The sequence below is a fragment of the Lygodium microphyllum genome, chromosome 15, assembly GCF_053477565.2.
Source record: "Lygodium microphyllum isolate KBCC chromosome 15, Lygodium_microphyllum_v1.1.10, whole genome shotgun sequence".
Taxonomy (NCBI): domain Eukaryota; kingdom Viridiplantae; phylum Streptophyta; class Polypodiopsida; order Schizaeales; family Lygodiaceae; genus Lygodium; species Lygodium microphyllum.
Window position 1 is genome coordinate 131,712,440 of NC_141149.1, and position 14,841 is coordinate 131,727,280.

A 14,841-nucleotide genomic window follows, 5' to 3' on the forward strand; every position below is an offset into this window, starting at 1 on the left:
GGAAGGTGTTCTTCAGAGGTACCCTGACTGTGCTCATCACAAGAAGTTTTAGACGGATTACCCCTATAATTCCCACATTGTGAATCGTGACAACATCACAAGCTTCTGTGAGGGAGGGGTCGCATACCTAGCTAGGTGTGGTTGGGGGAAGGCGGTTGCTGGTGCCCGGATGGGGGCCAGCAGTCCCTGTGCCCCCAAGTGCACCTAGCTAGGTGTGCGGTACCTACCGCCTCCCGAGCAGAAGCTTACCATGTTGAACCTCTCTTAAGTGCCCCTGCTAGGTGTTTCTGCTGCCACCGGCTAGGCCGGTAATGCAGGTGGAGCTGCCTCCAGCCATTGAAGGCAGTTTTATCGACATCTTACAGCGCTGCAGACAGCATGGCATGCGGGATACACATCGTGCCAAGCACATGCGTGCTCTCATGCACCAGCAGCAACTTGAATCACACCCTGTCCTTGGTAACTTCCTGGTCCCCATGCTGGTTGAATGTGGGCACTTGTCCGATGCCCAGCACGTTTTTGACAGGCTCACATGCCGCACTGAGCATTCCTGGTCTTCCCTCGTCTCTGGGTACCTTGACTCTGGGAATCCCCAACATGCCTTCCATCTCTACCACAAGATGCAAGAGGATTGTCTGCAGCCAACCTCCTACACATATGTCTCCCTGATCAATGCCAGTGCTATGTTGAAAGATGCAGAGAGAGGCCATGGAATACATACTGAAGCTACCAAAATGGGACTAGAGCAGGAAATTCATGTGGGTAGCTCACTAGTGGACATGTATGGCAAATGTGGGTTGCTCCTAGAAGCATGCCAAGTGTTTAACTTGCTGCCAGCTCGTAATGCAGTCTCATGGACTGCACTGACTGCAGGGTACGCTAAGAATGGTCTCGCTGAAAGTGCCCTGAACTGCTTCACACTGATGGAGAGAGAAGGTGTGTCTCCAAATGCTGTCACATTTGTGCCCTGCTTGAAAGCCTGTTGCACCTCAAGAGAGTTAGAAAGAGGCCAAGAAATACATGTGGAAATAGTTAAAAGGGGTTGGGAAACTGAACTATATGTTGGCAGTGCGCTTGTAGGTATGTATGGAAAGTGCAGTTCATTCTGTGAAGCAGAGAAAGTTTTCAGTGGACAGCCAGTTAGAAATGCAGTCTCCTGGAGTGCACTGATTGCAGGATATGCTGAGCATGGACTTGATGAGAAAGTGTTTGGTTTTTTCCAACAGATGCAAATGGAAGGTGTGTCTGCAGATGATGTAACTTTTGTTCTCTGCTTGAAAGCTTGTATTGCAACAGGGGCTTTAGAAGAAGGTTTGGAATTGCACACAGAAATAACTGAAAGGGGATTAGAAAGGGAGCTCCCTCTGAGCAACACATTGGTGGATATGTATGGCAAGTGTGGCCTGCTTGCAGAAGCGCACCAAGTGCTTACTGAAATGCCAGCTCGTAATGATGCATCTTGGGCTGCATTGATTCGTGGATACTCTGAATGTGATCTAGGTGAGGATGTGCTAAACTGTCTTGGGCAAATGGAACTGGAAGGTGTGTGTATAAGTCCGGCCACATATGTTCTGTTCTTGAAAGCTTGTGGCACAATGGGAGCTTTAGAATTAGGCCGTGATATACATTCTGACATTAAGAAATCAGGTTTAGAAAGCGATTCTTCAGTGGCCAGCTCGTTAATTGACATGTATTGGAAATGTGGCTCACCTGCAGAGGCATCAGAAGTGTTTGATCAGCTGTTACTTCGAGATGTGTTCTCATGGAATGCATTGATGTCAGGGTACGCTGAACATGGGCTTGGTAAAGAAGCAGGATATTGCTTTGAACAGATGCAATTAGAAGGTATACCTCCTAATTCTGTGACCTTTCTTTGCAGCTTGAAAGTGTGTGGCACTCTAAAAGATTCAGAAACAGGTCAGAAGTTACATGCTAGAATAGTAAAAAGTGGATTGGAACGTGAGCTGTGTCTAGGCAGTGTGCTAGTGGATATGTATAGCAAATGCAGTTTGCTTGCAGAAGCACGCTGCATACTTAATAACCTACCAGTTAAAAATGCCGTTTCATGGACTGCATTGGTTTCAGGATTTGGCAACCATGGTCTGGATGAGGATGTGTTCAAGTGTTTTAAGGAGATTCAAGTGGAAGGTCTACTTACAGATGCCATCATGCTAGCTGTCTGTTTAAAATCCTGCAGTGCTGTAGGAGCCTTAGAACTAGGCAGAGAAATAAATGCTGAAATAATTAGTAGAGGGTTGGAAAATGATATATATCTAGGAAGAGAATTGGTGCATATGTATGGAAAATGTGGCTCACTTGCAGAAGCACAGCTAGTGTTCAACAGTCTACCTGACCGAAATGCATCCTTGTGGACTGTGCTCATCACGGGATACACTGAACATGGGTTTCATGAAGAAACGTTGAACATTTTCAATCAGATGCAGCTGGAATGTTTCTCTGCAGAGACCACCACATATGTTTACTGCTTAAAAGCTTGTGCAATTCTAGGAGCCTTGGAGACAGGCCGTGAAATACATGCTGAAATCAAGAAGTCAGGTCTAGAAAGAGACCTTGTTGTGGGCAACATGTTGATAGACATGTATGGAAGTTGTGCCTCTGCTGAAGAAGGGCTTGAAGTCTTTGAGAAATTGACCACTCGGGACGTAGTGTCATGGACAGCCATGATAAAGGCATATGGTGAAAATTGCAAGAGTAATATGGCTGTACATTGTTTCGAAGAGATGCAACAGCAGGGTGTGGAACCAGACTCTGTCACATTTTTGTGTCTGTTTGCTGCATGTAGCCAGGCAAACCTACTCCACAAGGCACATGATTATTTTACATTGATGAGAGAACAATATCACATTGAACCAGCACCTGAGCACTATGCTTGTATGATTGATCTTTTTGCTCGGTCAGGATATGTCTCCGAGGCAGTAAGATTCATTAGATCCATGCAGTGTTCCCCATCAAGTGTGATCCTGAGGGCTTTGTTGAGTGCGTGTAAAGTGTATGGGGAAATGGAACTGGGTCAGAGATGCTTTCAGCAGCTTGTGGAGATAAATGAAGAAGATTCTGCTGCATACATATGCATGACTGACATTTATACCAATGCTGCCAGGTGGTCTGATGCAAAAAAAGTAGAGGAGATGCGAAAATTTTTTGGAGCAAAGAAAAGGCCTGGTAGTGCATTCATTGAGGTCAATAAAAACTTGCAAGAGTTCATTGTGGGAATCAAACACAGTGATCACGTATTCAGAATGTCAGAGTCCTTTAATTCACACTTACAGGATGAGGGCTACATACCAGATTTAGATATTGCTATGTGATATATGCTTGATGAAAACCTACGAGAAACATAGATCAGGTTTCAATCAATGCCCTACCTTTTGTTTGGTAAAACATATGATTACTTCAAGGATTCTTACATCCACATTTGGTGATCATAAATTTTGTTTGAAAAGCCTTATTCTGGTTCTTAGAATGCTTCAAGCTCACTCTATAAGGAGCAAGCTAATCTCAGACAGGGAAGTTCTGTATCTTTCAACTGGTGAACCATGTAATGCAGATGGGGCTTGTTGGATAAATAATCAGACCGCTCTTGTTGCAAAAAGTGGTGAGTAGTGAAGCTTTGAAAATTTTTCCCATCTACATATTTAAGAGATCTCTATGGCTTCTGTCATGGTCCTTTGTGGCTTGAAATTATGCCAATGAAAAGAGGGTGAAAATATACATAGGAACATTCGAAAGGGACTGTAAAGTGAGGCTTGGAGATGCAAAAAATTATGCTTGTGAATGAAGAAATACAATCACAGCCAAGTTGCTGTAACATGCCTTGTGAAATGTACTGATGGTAAAGGCCATGTATACATGCTTTAAAGGCGAAAGAGAAGATGACTTGGACACACTTCTGATCGAATACAGAAGAATCAGCTTGAATGCCTAACTCTACTTTGGGCCAAAAATCTAGCATGCACTTGGAAATCTTGTGTACAAGGCTGACAAAGTAAAGCCAACCTATGAGTGCTATGCTCACAATTACCCATTCAAACATAGCAGATTGCTGGGCAACATCCATGGCTGCCCATGAGACCATACAGGTGGCATTCAACCATCATTGGAGCGTGCAAATACTTTCCATCAAGCTGTCCAGTACCCAACAAAGGAAAGAGCGTCTCAAATATATTGTGAGTTCATATTTCTTGCTTTTGTATGAGAGAAAGGCCTGAACAGCTTTTTCAACAAAGACCCATCCCTACTAACAACCGCTTTCTTCAAATTGCATTTTATATTCTTGTAACCTTTACATTCATTGTTGCATCCTACAAAAATGCAATTCACGGCTTCATCATCTTTGCACATTGTTTTTCAGGCACAAGAAAAAAAGCTGAGCATTTAAACAATCGTTTGTTCAATGGATCTTGAGTTGATATTTTGTTTCCTTTTGCATGAGAGAGAGGGATGAATAGCATTTTGAACACAGATCACATCCCTACTGACAATTGCTTTCTTTGCAACAAAATTATAATGCATATATACTTTGGTTCTGTTGCTATACCCCACAGAAATCCAATTCATGGCCTTATCATCCAAGTTTGTGCATCGTTTTTCAGGCACAAGAGCATAAGCCAAGCTTTTGAATTGCTGTTCATGCGACAGAAGGCCTTTTATTGACACAATGTACTATGTATCCATAGCGTACCTAATAGATTTCAACAAAAAATTACTGGTGTTCCTTGTGCGCTTCCTGTGCATGGAATGCTATGTTGCTTCACTGTCGCGAAGCGTCGTTGTGAATATCGCACGACAACTTTGATTCCCTAACACAACAATTTCGCCCTCCCCCTCCCTCTCTTTCTTCCCCCCTTGTGTCTTTTTTGCTCTCTCCTCTTTATTTGCTCCTCTCTCTCTCCCTCCCCCCCGCCCCCCGTTTTTTTCTTTTCTTCTTTCTCTCCCTCCTTCCCTTTTATTTCTCTTTCTTCTCTCTCTCTCTCTCTCTCTCCCCTTTTTATTTCTCTCATCATCTTCTCTCTCCCCCCTTCCTCTCTCTTTTCTCCCCTGTGTTTTTCTCCTCTTCTATTTCTCTCTCTCTCTCTCTCTCTCTCTCTCTCTCTCCCCCTCCCTTGTGTCTTTTGTTCTTCTTACCCCCCATTCGTCCTTTGCTATCCTACTGCCTCGGCCCGTCGCACCTACTGTACTGCCCTCTGCCTCGTTGGGAGCCACCCTTTTATTGCTATTCGCTCCACCCCACTAAGAGCCATCGCTTGCTTGCTGGGCATGGTGTTGCGCGCGCACGTGCACACATACACACACAGACTCTTACCACTTTTCTCCACACTTTGTCCATCTGCTTGCCCGTTTTGGTGGTTGCCGCCGCCCTTCGCCTGCCTCAACATTGCCCGGCATGCACAGAGAGAGAGAGAGAGCCTTCTGGCTACTACCACCACTACTCTGAGGGAAAGAGAGTGACTGACGGAGTCTTTGCCCGTCATTTCTCATGTTGAGAGAGAGAAATATGTCTCAAGTGTATAGCTGTGAGTTGTGTGTCAGCAGAGAGAGATTTGAGCTTCAAATTTTGGTTTGGGAATGATGTGCAACTTCGTGATCATTGTGGAGGTTCAGGATTACCTAACCAACACCAAACTAATCTTACCACTATATTATTTTAGTTGTAGGTTAACTTCTAGAAGGCTAATGTAGCCTTCTTGAATGCGTTCAATATTACGATAGTAGGAACCAAAGATTGAGGCTCTGATATCAATTGTAATGAAGGGGACTAGAGAGGAAGAAAAGAAGAGACGAAAAGCTACAGAGGAGAGATAAATACTAGAGAAAGAGACAAAAAGACAAGAACAGAGAAAGAATGAGAGAAAACCATGAAAGTTGGAAAGGAAGGTAAAGAGACTTGATTATTCATAAAAACTAGAGAGGAGAGATAAATACTAGAGAAAGAGACAGAAAGACAAGAAGAGAGAGAAAGAGAGAGGAAGCCATGAAAGCTAGGAAGGAAGGAAAAGAGACTTGATTATTCATAATTTGATGTCTAAATGTGTTTCTTTACACCTCATATATCCTATCGATGTGACAAGATGTTTTCTTCATGCTAGCCCCTAGTTCCCACTCTTTATAGTTGTGTCCAATGTTGATGGATTTGCAAGTCAATAGAAGGGCTAAGATGCTTTCGAAAAGATATGTCCATCAAGCATTACATAGGTTGGGACCTCAACTTGCAACATCGCTATCATGTGTGCCTCATTCACCCTGGGTGCATTGACTTAGTCACAATTTTGAGGCCTTGTCCAAGGCACTTTGTGCTTGCACCATCACCTCAAATGCACACAAGATCATTCTTATGAAGGAGCTAGTAAAGCACATATTCGGCATATGTCTACATGGGAGGGTACTACAAGTTGTTGATATTGGAAGGGCCATAGAGGCAATCAAGAAGGCCATGAAGCTTAGTGTTATAACCTGTCTGTTACCCAAGTCCAAGAAGCACCGAAACTAAGCCCTTGAAAAAATCAAGCAATTGAAAATAAAATGGATTTTATATAGATGCCGATATTTATGTCAATGAAAGACCGTTGTAACCTACTTATGTGTATATAAATATAGTTTTTGTGCAATTCCTCTACCTTGTAAATAATTTGCATATTTATTTGTTCGAAGTAAGCATCGTATTAATGTTTTTGGTGATTGTAATTTATTTATAAGCATAGTAATGATGTCATTTGTGATCAATATCGAGAAAAATAATGCAAAAATTTAAATCGAATTCATGTGTGTAGAGCTTGCTACTAGGGACCTAGGTAGGCTAGAAAAGTAAACAAAAAAAAGAGGACTATAGAACAACTGCTCAAAGATTTTTCTTGGTTCTCTATTTTTATAGGGGTTAAAACCCCTTTTTACACACCTTCGTATATTCATATATTTTCCTTTAGATATTCAGGGTTTTTTCCTTTTGGTTATTTTTAGTAGGCTTCTCTAACTGCCCCACACTAATAGGACCTCCTAGAACAACCGCCTAGTAAGTCACTAGAACAAGGTCACTAGAACTCCCATCTAAAACAGGTATTTCAGTGCTTGATAATGCCAGTACAGGAGGCAATAACTACTTAGACCTCTCCCCAAACATACAAAATCTAAACCTGGGACTTCATGCCTTAAGTGACGGTCCCCAACAAACAGAAAGAAAGCACCCTTACATACACATGTATCATTATTTGCTTAAGTGAAAAAAGACTCGGAAAGGGGACGAAACCACCTGGAATGGCCACAAGAAGCTTCTTTGCAGCAAAGGTTCCCTCTAGCGACTTCGTCAACCTATATAATGCAATCACTAAAACAACAAACTATTAAACATACCTGCACCAAATAGACATAGGGCCCTCTTAGTCTACAGAAATAACACATTCTATTGTAGACTAACTGGCCCTCTTGGCCTAATGAAATCAGATATTAAAACCTGAAAGCAACTGGCCCTCTTGGCCTAAAGAAATCAGACATGCCAGCTCATATAGATCCCTCCTTGGAGGAAGACAAATATATGAAAATACGCTCTATTCCAAGGAAAAAATTAGGGCTTTATGTCCTAGACTAAATGTATCAAGTTGTGACCCATCCCTCCTCTATATATAGCAAGAGGCGTACGCATAACATGTCGTCTGACCAACCTATGGGTCCAAGATAGTAGTGGTAGATGGGTCTCGGCTACTTTTCGCATTACCCATATCAACCATCACCTACCATATAACGTGTGGTTTGATAAAACTTCCCACAAGCGATCAGGTCCTGTCTCATTATCAATGAAAGCATCCGGACTAGGACCACAATTGAAGAAGAGCTCCTCCTCATAAGCAAAATTAGCTAATGAATCCGCAAACTGATTCCAATAATGTGGAATCAGCTGAAGAGAGACGCTCTCGAATTCATCAAGTAGAGTTATAGCAGTTCGATGATATATACGAATAATAGGATTCCGAACCGTGTATATCCCATTTAATTGATTTACGATCAGCTGGGAATCCCCTTTTACTAACAACCCTCGAATACCACATTTCTTGGCAATATTTAGTCCCATAATCAAAGCCTTATGCTTTGCCATGTTGTTAGTGAATCCTACCCTGAGATAAATAGCTAGTTTCATTGTAACTCTGCATTGGGGATTTCAGATAACTACTCCAACACTCTTTTTTAATAGGGCCCCTGGACACTCCATCAAAGTATAATGTTACGTCCACAATGGGTTTACACAGCCAACCATCAAGAACTCCCCCTATTCATAATGATGATAATTAAAATTCAACATATTTAGAGGGTGAACTGACGGCTCCATCCCACCTTCTTCATTAAACTCAATAGGGATGCTTGTTAGAATTTGTAAATAGTGATGGCAAAAAACTTTAATCTCCCACACAAAGGTACCATCTTCTTGCTCAATCACGTTGTACCCTTTGCTCCACTAGATAAGCTTCCCCTGATGATATCTTTGCTCTAGATATGGGTGCTCCAAATAAGGGATTAACCGCCCCATCAACCAATTTAAGATCTCTTGTAGGTCTCAAATCAACCCAGCATGGACCTGCAATGCATTTAGCGCGTTAGTATACTAAAAAATAATAAGGTTTAATCTTATTAAGATTAACCTTATTTTTAAATTCCACTCCATATATATCAGCTAATAAAGCCGTGGACTTATTTTTACCTATCCTAACTATCTTGTAAGGGCCATTCTATCTAGGTTCCAACTTCCTTGGAAATAGCTCCCTCGCGCATCGTAATATAGAACTAACTGCCCTTTCTTAAATGTATATTTCTTCGCTTTTAGATCATGCAACCGCTTCATCCAACTCTTAGCCACTTCGTAGTGCAACAAACTGTGCAATTTGAGCTCATCCAAGTGGGCTATAGTCGTAAACCGCTCGAATAGGGCATCTTTATTACCCAAAGAATGATTGATTGTGAATCTTATGGTTGGCAACTCAATTTCCAAGGACAAGACACACTCCTCTCCATAAAATAATTTAAATGGGGTGTAGCCAATGGCTCGTTTAAACGTTGTTTTATACGCCCAAACCGCCACATATAATTTTGTATCCTAGTCTCGTTTCTTTTCGAAGACTATCTTGGATAGGATACCCACAAGTTGCTTATTGCTACTTTCGACTTTTCCATTTGCTTTGCAGATTATAGGGAATTGTCTTATTATGCTTAATTTTCCAAGTTTCAGTCAAGCTTTTAATCACCTTATTCAAAAAGTGAGTTCTACGGTCCAATACTATTTCTTTTGGCGGACAAAAACGGTAAATAATCTGCTCAAGTAGGAAACTAGCAGTCTCTTTTGCATTGTCCTGCCTCGTCACCCATGCTTCTAACCACTTTGTCAAGTAATTAGTGGCTACTATAATATATCTCTTCTGAGTAGTAGAAGACGGGGTAATAGGATCCCAGAGTCGATGCCCCACTTCTCAAATGGAAGGATAGCCATAATAGGTGTACGTGGTCGCTTCCTATTCTCTCTACTGTCATGTCTTTGACATATATCACATCTCTTAACTTACTCAAATGAATCTTGGAAGATGAATGGCCATCAATATTCAGCTCTTAAAGCCTTTTGTGCCCTCAATTGCCCAGCAAAGTGCCCTTCATAAGTAGAGTCATGGCACTCCTCCAAGATAAATGGAACCTTGTCAGGCATCACACATCGGCGATAGATATCAGCGACATCCTGTCGATATAGTGTTCTTACGATCAAGGAAAAATTCAATGCCTGCTGTTTAATTTTCCTCTTCTCTGATTTGGATAAAGTAGCTATAGTCTCTTCCGTAGATAAATAGTGCGTTATAGTAGCATTCCAGGAGGAAATAGACGCCATATCAATCTTAAACAATGTTTCCATGTCACTTCCTTCAGCCACGACCTCTTTGGGCTCTTTGAAATCCACAAGACATTCTACAATGCCTTGTAGCCTCGATGGCTTACTCTTGATCTTGCAATCAAACTCCTGCAAAGTGATTAACCACTTTGCTAAATGATCCGACGGCTGTAACTTATTCAGCAATAATCAAAGCCCTTCCGCCTTCGTATAGAAAACCACCTTCTCATAGAGAATGTAGTGCTTGAACTTTTTGGTCGCAAATACCATCGCAAGGTACAACTTCTCTATATAGGTATAGTTAATTTTCGATATGCCCAACTTCAGACTAGCAAAAGCTATCGGATGATACCACTTTTCCTCCAAAAATTGGAATAAACAACAGTTGATACTATGCATAGTGGCTATTGAAAATATATAGAACATTTCGACTCTTTTAGGTGCTTTTAAAACAGATGCTTTAGCAAGCTCTGGCTTCACATCATCAAAAGATACTTTGCAAGCATCACTTTATGTAAACTAACAATTGAAGGATAATAGGTTCGTAAGTGGCAACGCTCTTTTTGCCAAGGCATTGATAAACCTCTGATAATACCCTATCGATGACATAAAGCTATGTACTTCCTTTGGAGTATACGGCAGACTCAGGGCAACTATGACCTTGATCTTTTCAGGGTCCAGTCGCAATCCCTACTGAACTGACCACATGGCCTAACAGTAGCCCATAAGGCACTCCAAAGGCGCACTTTCGTGGTTTGAGAGCTATGCAAAATTGTCTGCAATGCTCAAAACACTTTTGCAAAATAGTCAATTGTCTTTCTCTTGTGGTGGCTGTCCCAAGTCATCAATGAATACTTTCAACTCCTCTAGGGAGATGTCACCAAAGGTCTTGTCGACTATTCTTTGCCATGAACCAAGTGCATTACATAAACCAAATGCCATCACATGGTACACAAGGTACTAAAGACAGTAATAAATGTCATTTTAAGCTTGTCTTGCTCAGCAATTGCCATTTGATTGTACCCCGCAAAGCAATCCATGAACGAATATACTTCCCTACCCGCTAATTGATCCAAAATTTGGTTAATAAAGGGCAATGGGTAATAGTCCTTGACCGTTTGCTTATTTAGCTCTCTAAAATCTACACAAAGTCGGATTTGATTGTTTTTCATCTTCTTTTTAATCACAACTGGTGAACACCATTCAGTATGCTGAACAAGAAAGATCAAACTCGCTTTTCACAACTTCTGCAGCTCCTCAAACAATTCGTTCCTTAGTTCAAAAGGCATATGCCTTACTTTCTGACATACAGGGTGGGTTTCTTCATTTATAGGAATAGTATGCACAGCTAGACTCGAGGGAATGCCCCTACGTTCGTCATAGCTCTAAGCAAAGATGTCACGGAACTCCTGAATCAGGGACACATAGTTCTCTCTCTTTGGAACTGAGCACAGAACCTAATTTAATTTTCCGCGAATCATTAGGCGTACCAAGGTCCAACTAAATTACATCTGCATCCCTTATTCGATCTTGAGGCTCTATCGGCTCATTGTCAGATGGACCCTTCTTTAGATCCATCACTCGATGACGTCTCATTGTCAGATGGATCTTCTACTGTTTCTAGTTCGGTAGAGGATAAATGAGCTCTCTCACTTTGAGGAGACTCAGGGTAAGCATCCACTATTATGCGATTGGCATCTCTACCTAGAATCACTCGACTAGCGGGTATATCGACTTGGTAGTCTATTCGTAAGATCCATGGCCTACCTAGCAAAACTCGATAGCTAGGACATCTTGCAAACCTTATCACCCTAAAGTCCAGATAGCATTCCACGCTTATAACTATAATGTGGACTTTAGTGATGCAATCTTCTAGTTGTCTTAGACTCTCATCCGCCATCCTAAGAAGTGTGGAGTTGTCTTTTTGAATCTCGAGATCTAGCCTCTCCATCAAGTCTGAACTCATGATATTGACGGAGGATCTAGTGTCCATGATAGCATGCTCTACTAATATTCCATCCACATATGTTGGAACCCTAGGGCAATGCTTTTCAGCATGATCGAACCAATCTTCTTCCACTCTAGCTATGCCCAAAGTTTCTACAATATACTCAATATGCAGGGTTTTCTTGAATTCCTTGCGTACTCCTGGAGAAAGTTTAATCAATTGCAAGAGGTTCACGTTTGGTTTAACTTCACAAAGAGAACTTGCTAGACTAAAGTCGTGGTAGTTAGCCAACGTTCTCTTCTCGCACCAAACCATTCTCTCATTTGGTCTTTGGGTTGGCTTTAGTGCCTTTTTTAAAACTTTTGCCTTCTTTCTCGGAAATCCCTTATTCTTCTCGGGATCAACTTTACTATCAATAGGCCTTAAAGGTCCACCTTCCATATTAGGATTCAGAACTTGCTTTCCCCTAGCCTCTTGCTTAGGGTTTTCCTTGGCAGGCCTTATAGTTCCTTTGTTACCCTCTTGAATCTTTTGACCTCCTGTTACGGCTTGTAGATTAGAAGTTTCGGCATCATTGACACATATAGCCTCAATAAGGCTGACTCCACTGCCATGAGGCAACTCCTCTACAATAGCCTTTCCTCGTTGCAGTGTTTGTCTTGGTCCCTCATCTTGCTCAAGATTATTCCCTTGTACGCGATGGTTAACTGGACCAGGTAGTTTACTCCCTTGTTGGAGAGAACTAATCTTACTCCAATAGGTAGTAACTAAGTGGCTAGAATTTTCACAAATATCTCATTTGACATTTGGAAAATTCCTAGGGAAATGTTGGCCACCACACCACTTATAGCTGAATCTTGAGGGGGCACCCTCTTCAGGGCGTCGACTCCCCATCAAATTCTGATGCTTCTTAAGAAAATTGACATCCATAGCTATTTGTTTATATTATTCAAAAATCATATTGGTGTAGTGCTTCATCATGTCCTTAACTTCGCCAAGGATATTAGAGGCACTCGACTCGCGATCATCTGTCTGTCATCCCATCAACCTAATCACTTGATTAGTAATTGGCCGCAGACCTACTAGGATAACATTAGGATTCATTATTTGGCCTCCACCATTTAGTGGGCCCGTCTGACTAGCCATATGTATAGTCATGCTACTCGGAGGAGCTGGTAATATAGGCAAATTTGGCATGATACTCCCTCTGCCATTCACATTTGACATGGGATCCCCTTGACTCCCGTTGGTCAATGCCAAATTATTACCATTCCAATTTATCCTTGCCACATAAGCCACTTACAAGCGCGACTCCACTTCTTCTACTTGGGTAATAGCAGTGTCAATGTCGGCCAAAGCGACACTATTGAGTTGCACTTGAATATTGAAATCTAATCCATGTAGAAAATATTGCAACTGTGCAACCGGTGGAATGGGGATATAAGTATTCAGTTTGCGAAGAACTTGCTTTAGCTTTGTGGCATAGGCATGGACATTCTCATTTGGCTCTTGGCGTATTACATTCAAGATACACAACCAATACTGTCTGCCTTTCTCAGGAGCAAACTCTCTACGGAAGGCCATGAAGAATTGGTCAGTGCTAGTTATGGTTATGGCCTCTAGACTGTAATACCATACTGCTGTCCTTCCTTTTAATGTAATATTGAAAAATATCATTAGGTATCCTTTGTCTTGGATTCGATAGTTGAACATGAGCGTTTAAAACTCCTTAATATGGAGTTCTCCATCTTCTTCTGCTAACCCATGGAAGATGGGAAAATGTGCTTCTAATGCCGGTAAATCCGGTGTACCTGTTGGAATTGCGATGGGTTGTGCCATGGCTACAACCGGATTGACAATAGGAGTTTGCATAGGTAAAACTACACCCCCACTTGAAGTGGTTTAATTGAGTGGAAGAGGGGAAGTGCTAAGACTTCCACTTGCACTCAAAGAGCTACTTATGACACTTAGGTTATTAGAACCACTGCCGGTTATGCGTAGTGGGCTGCTTCTTTGAGGGGATAATGCCTTACAATCTCGAACCACCGTCTAGCTCTCTCAGCACGTTTTGGTTTTTGTATTTCGGCTTGAAAGTTCTTGTTAGAGGACATAAACCAACTATTTGGTCCCTAGAAACCCTAGATTTAGAACCACCACTTGTTGGCAGCTCCCGGCAAACACACCATTGATGGGACCTAAAATGGGCCAACACTGGCTATGGCACTAGCCAGACCTTACACACACAATAGACAACCCCACCACATAGCCTCGTGGGCCAAGAGCGTTTGTAATACACTGATGAACACTAGATAGACTTAATTATGCATTCGTAGGCTGATATGTAGTCAAATATTTACATTTCCTTCTTCTTAGAGGGAGATCCCATAATATGTAGGCATAGTGCCTCGTCACACAAACATCAAGAAGCTCCCCTCAGCTGATTGTCGTGGCTCCACACTGTGACTCTCCTACACCTCATTTTGTGATGTGGACAAAGTAGCCATTTCATGATTTTCACTAAATGTATGCTCCGATATATGGAGACTAGTAATGATTTCTCATGCTACTAGCTCCTTCAATTGAATTATCGCAATTCTAAATGGAATGCACAATTAAATGTTTCAAAAATTCAAACCCTCTCAACCCTCTTAATCTCCTAATCTCACCCTTTCCCTTTAACATTTAGGTTATGATGAGTTGCATAGGTGTAGGGTATTATTTTGTTTGTATTTTTCATATAAAACGGAAAAAACATGAACTATGATACATAAACAAAGCCAAACTGAAGCCAAAATTCATACCTTAGCTTTGTTATACAATCACAACCACGAATCATAATTTTCTATATTTTTATAATGCAGATTATTTTTTGATTTATGATTAGTGACTAATCATGAAAGCTGAAAGATATTTCGTCTCAGAATTTTATCCCATGTGCATCTCTTTTCCCACCCGAAACCAATAAAACCTTCATTTTTACACTAAAAAGATGCTTTTCGGGCCATAATTTCATTATTAC

At 41.5% G+C, this 14,841-nt stretch overlaps 1 protein-coding gene across 1 annotated transcript; it reads left to right on the plus strand.

Annotated features, from left to right (window-relative positions):
* The first annotated feature begins 311 nt into the window (after positions 1 to 311).
* LOC148025080 (pentatricopeptide repeat-containing protein At5g27110-like) lies at positions 312 to 3,329 on the plus strand. The gene has a single exon (XM_087693649.1). The coding sequence runs from the start codon at positions 312 to 314 to the stop codon at positions 3,327 to 3,329; it is 3,018 nt and encodes a 1,005-aa protein (XP_087549775.1).
* Positions 3,330 to 14,841: the final 11,512 nt, after the last annotated feature.

Bases quoted from the DNA above. Each gene is read 5' to 3' on its own strand.
- LOC148025080 (XM_087693649.1), top strand. From the start codon at position 312: ATGCAGGTGGAGCTGCCTCCAGCCATTGAAGGCAGTTTTATCGACATC.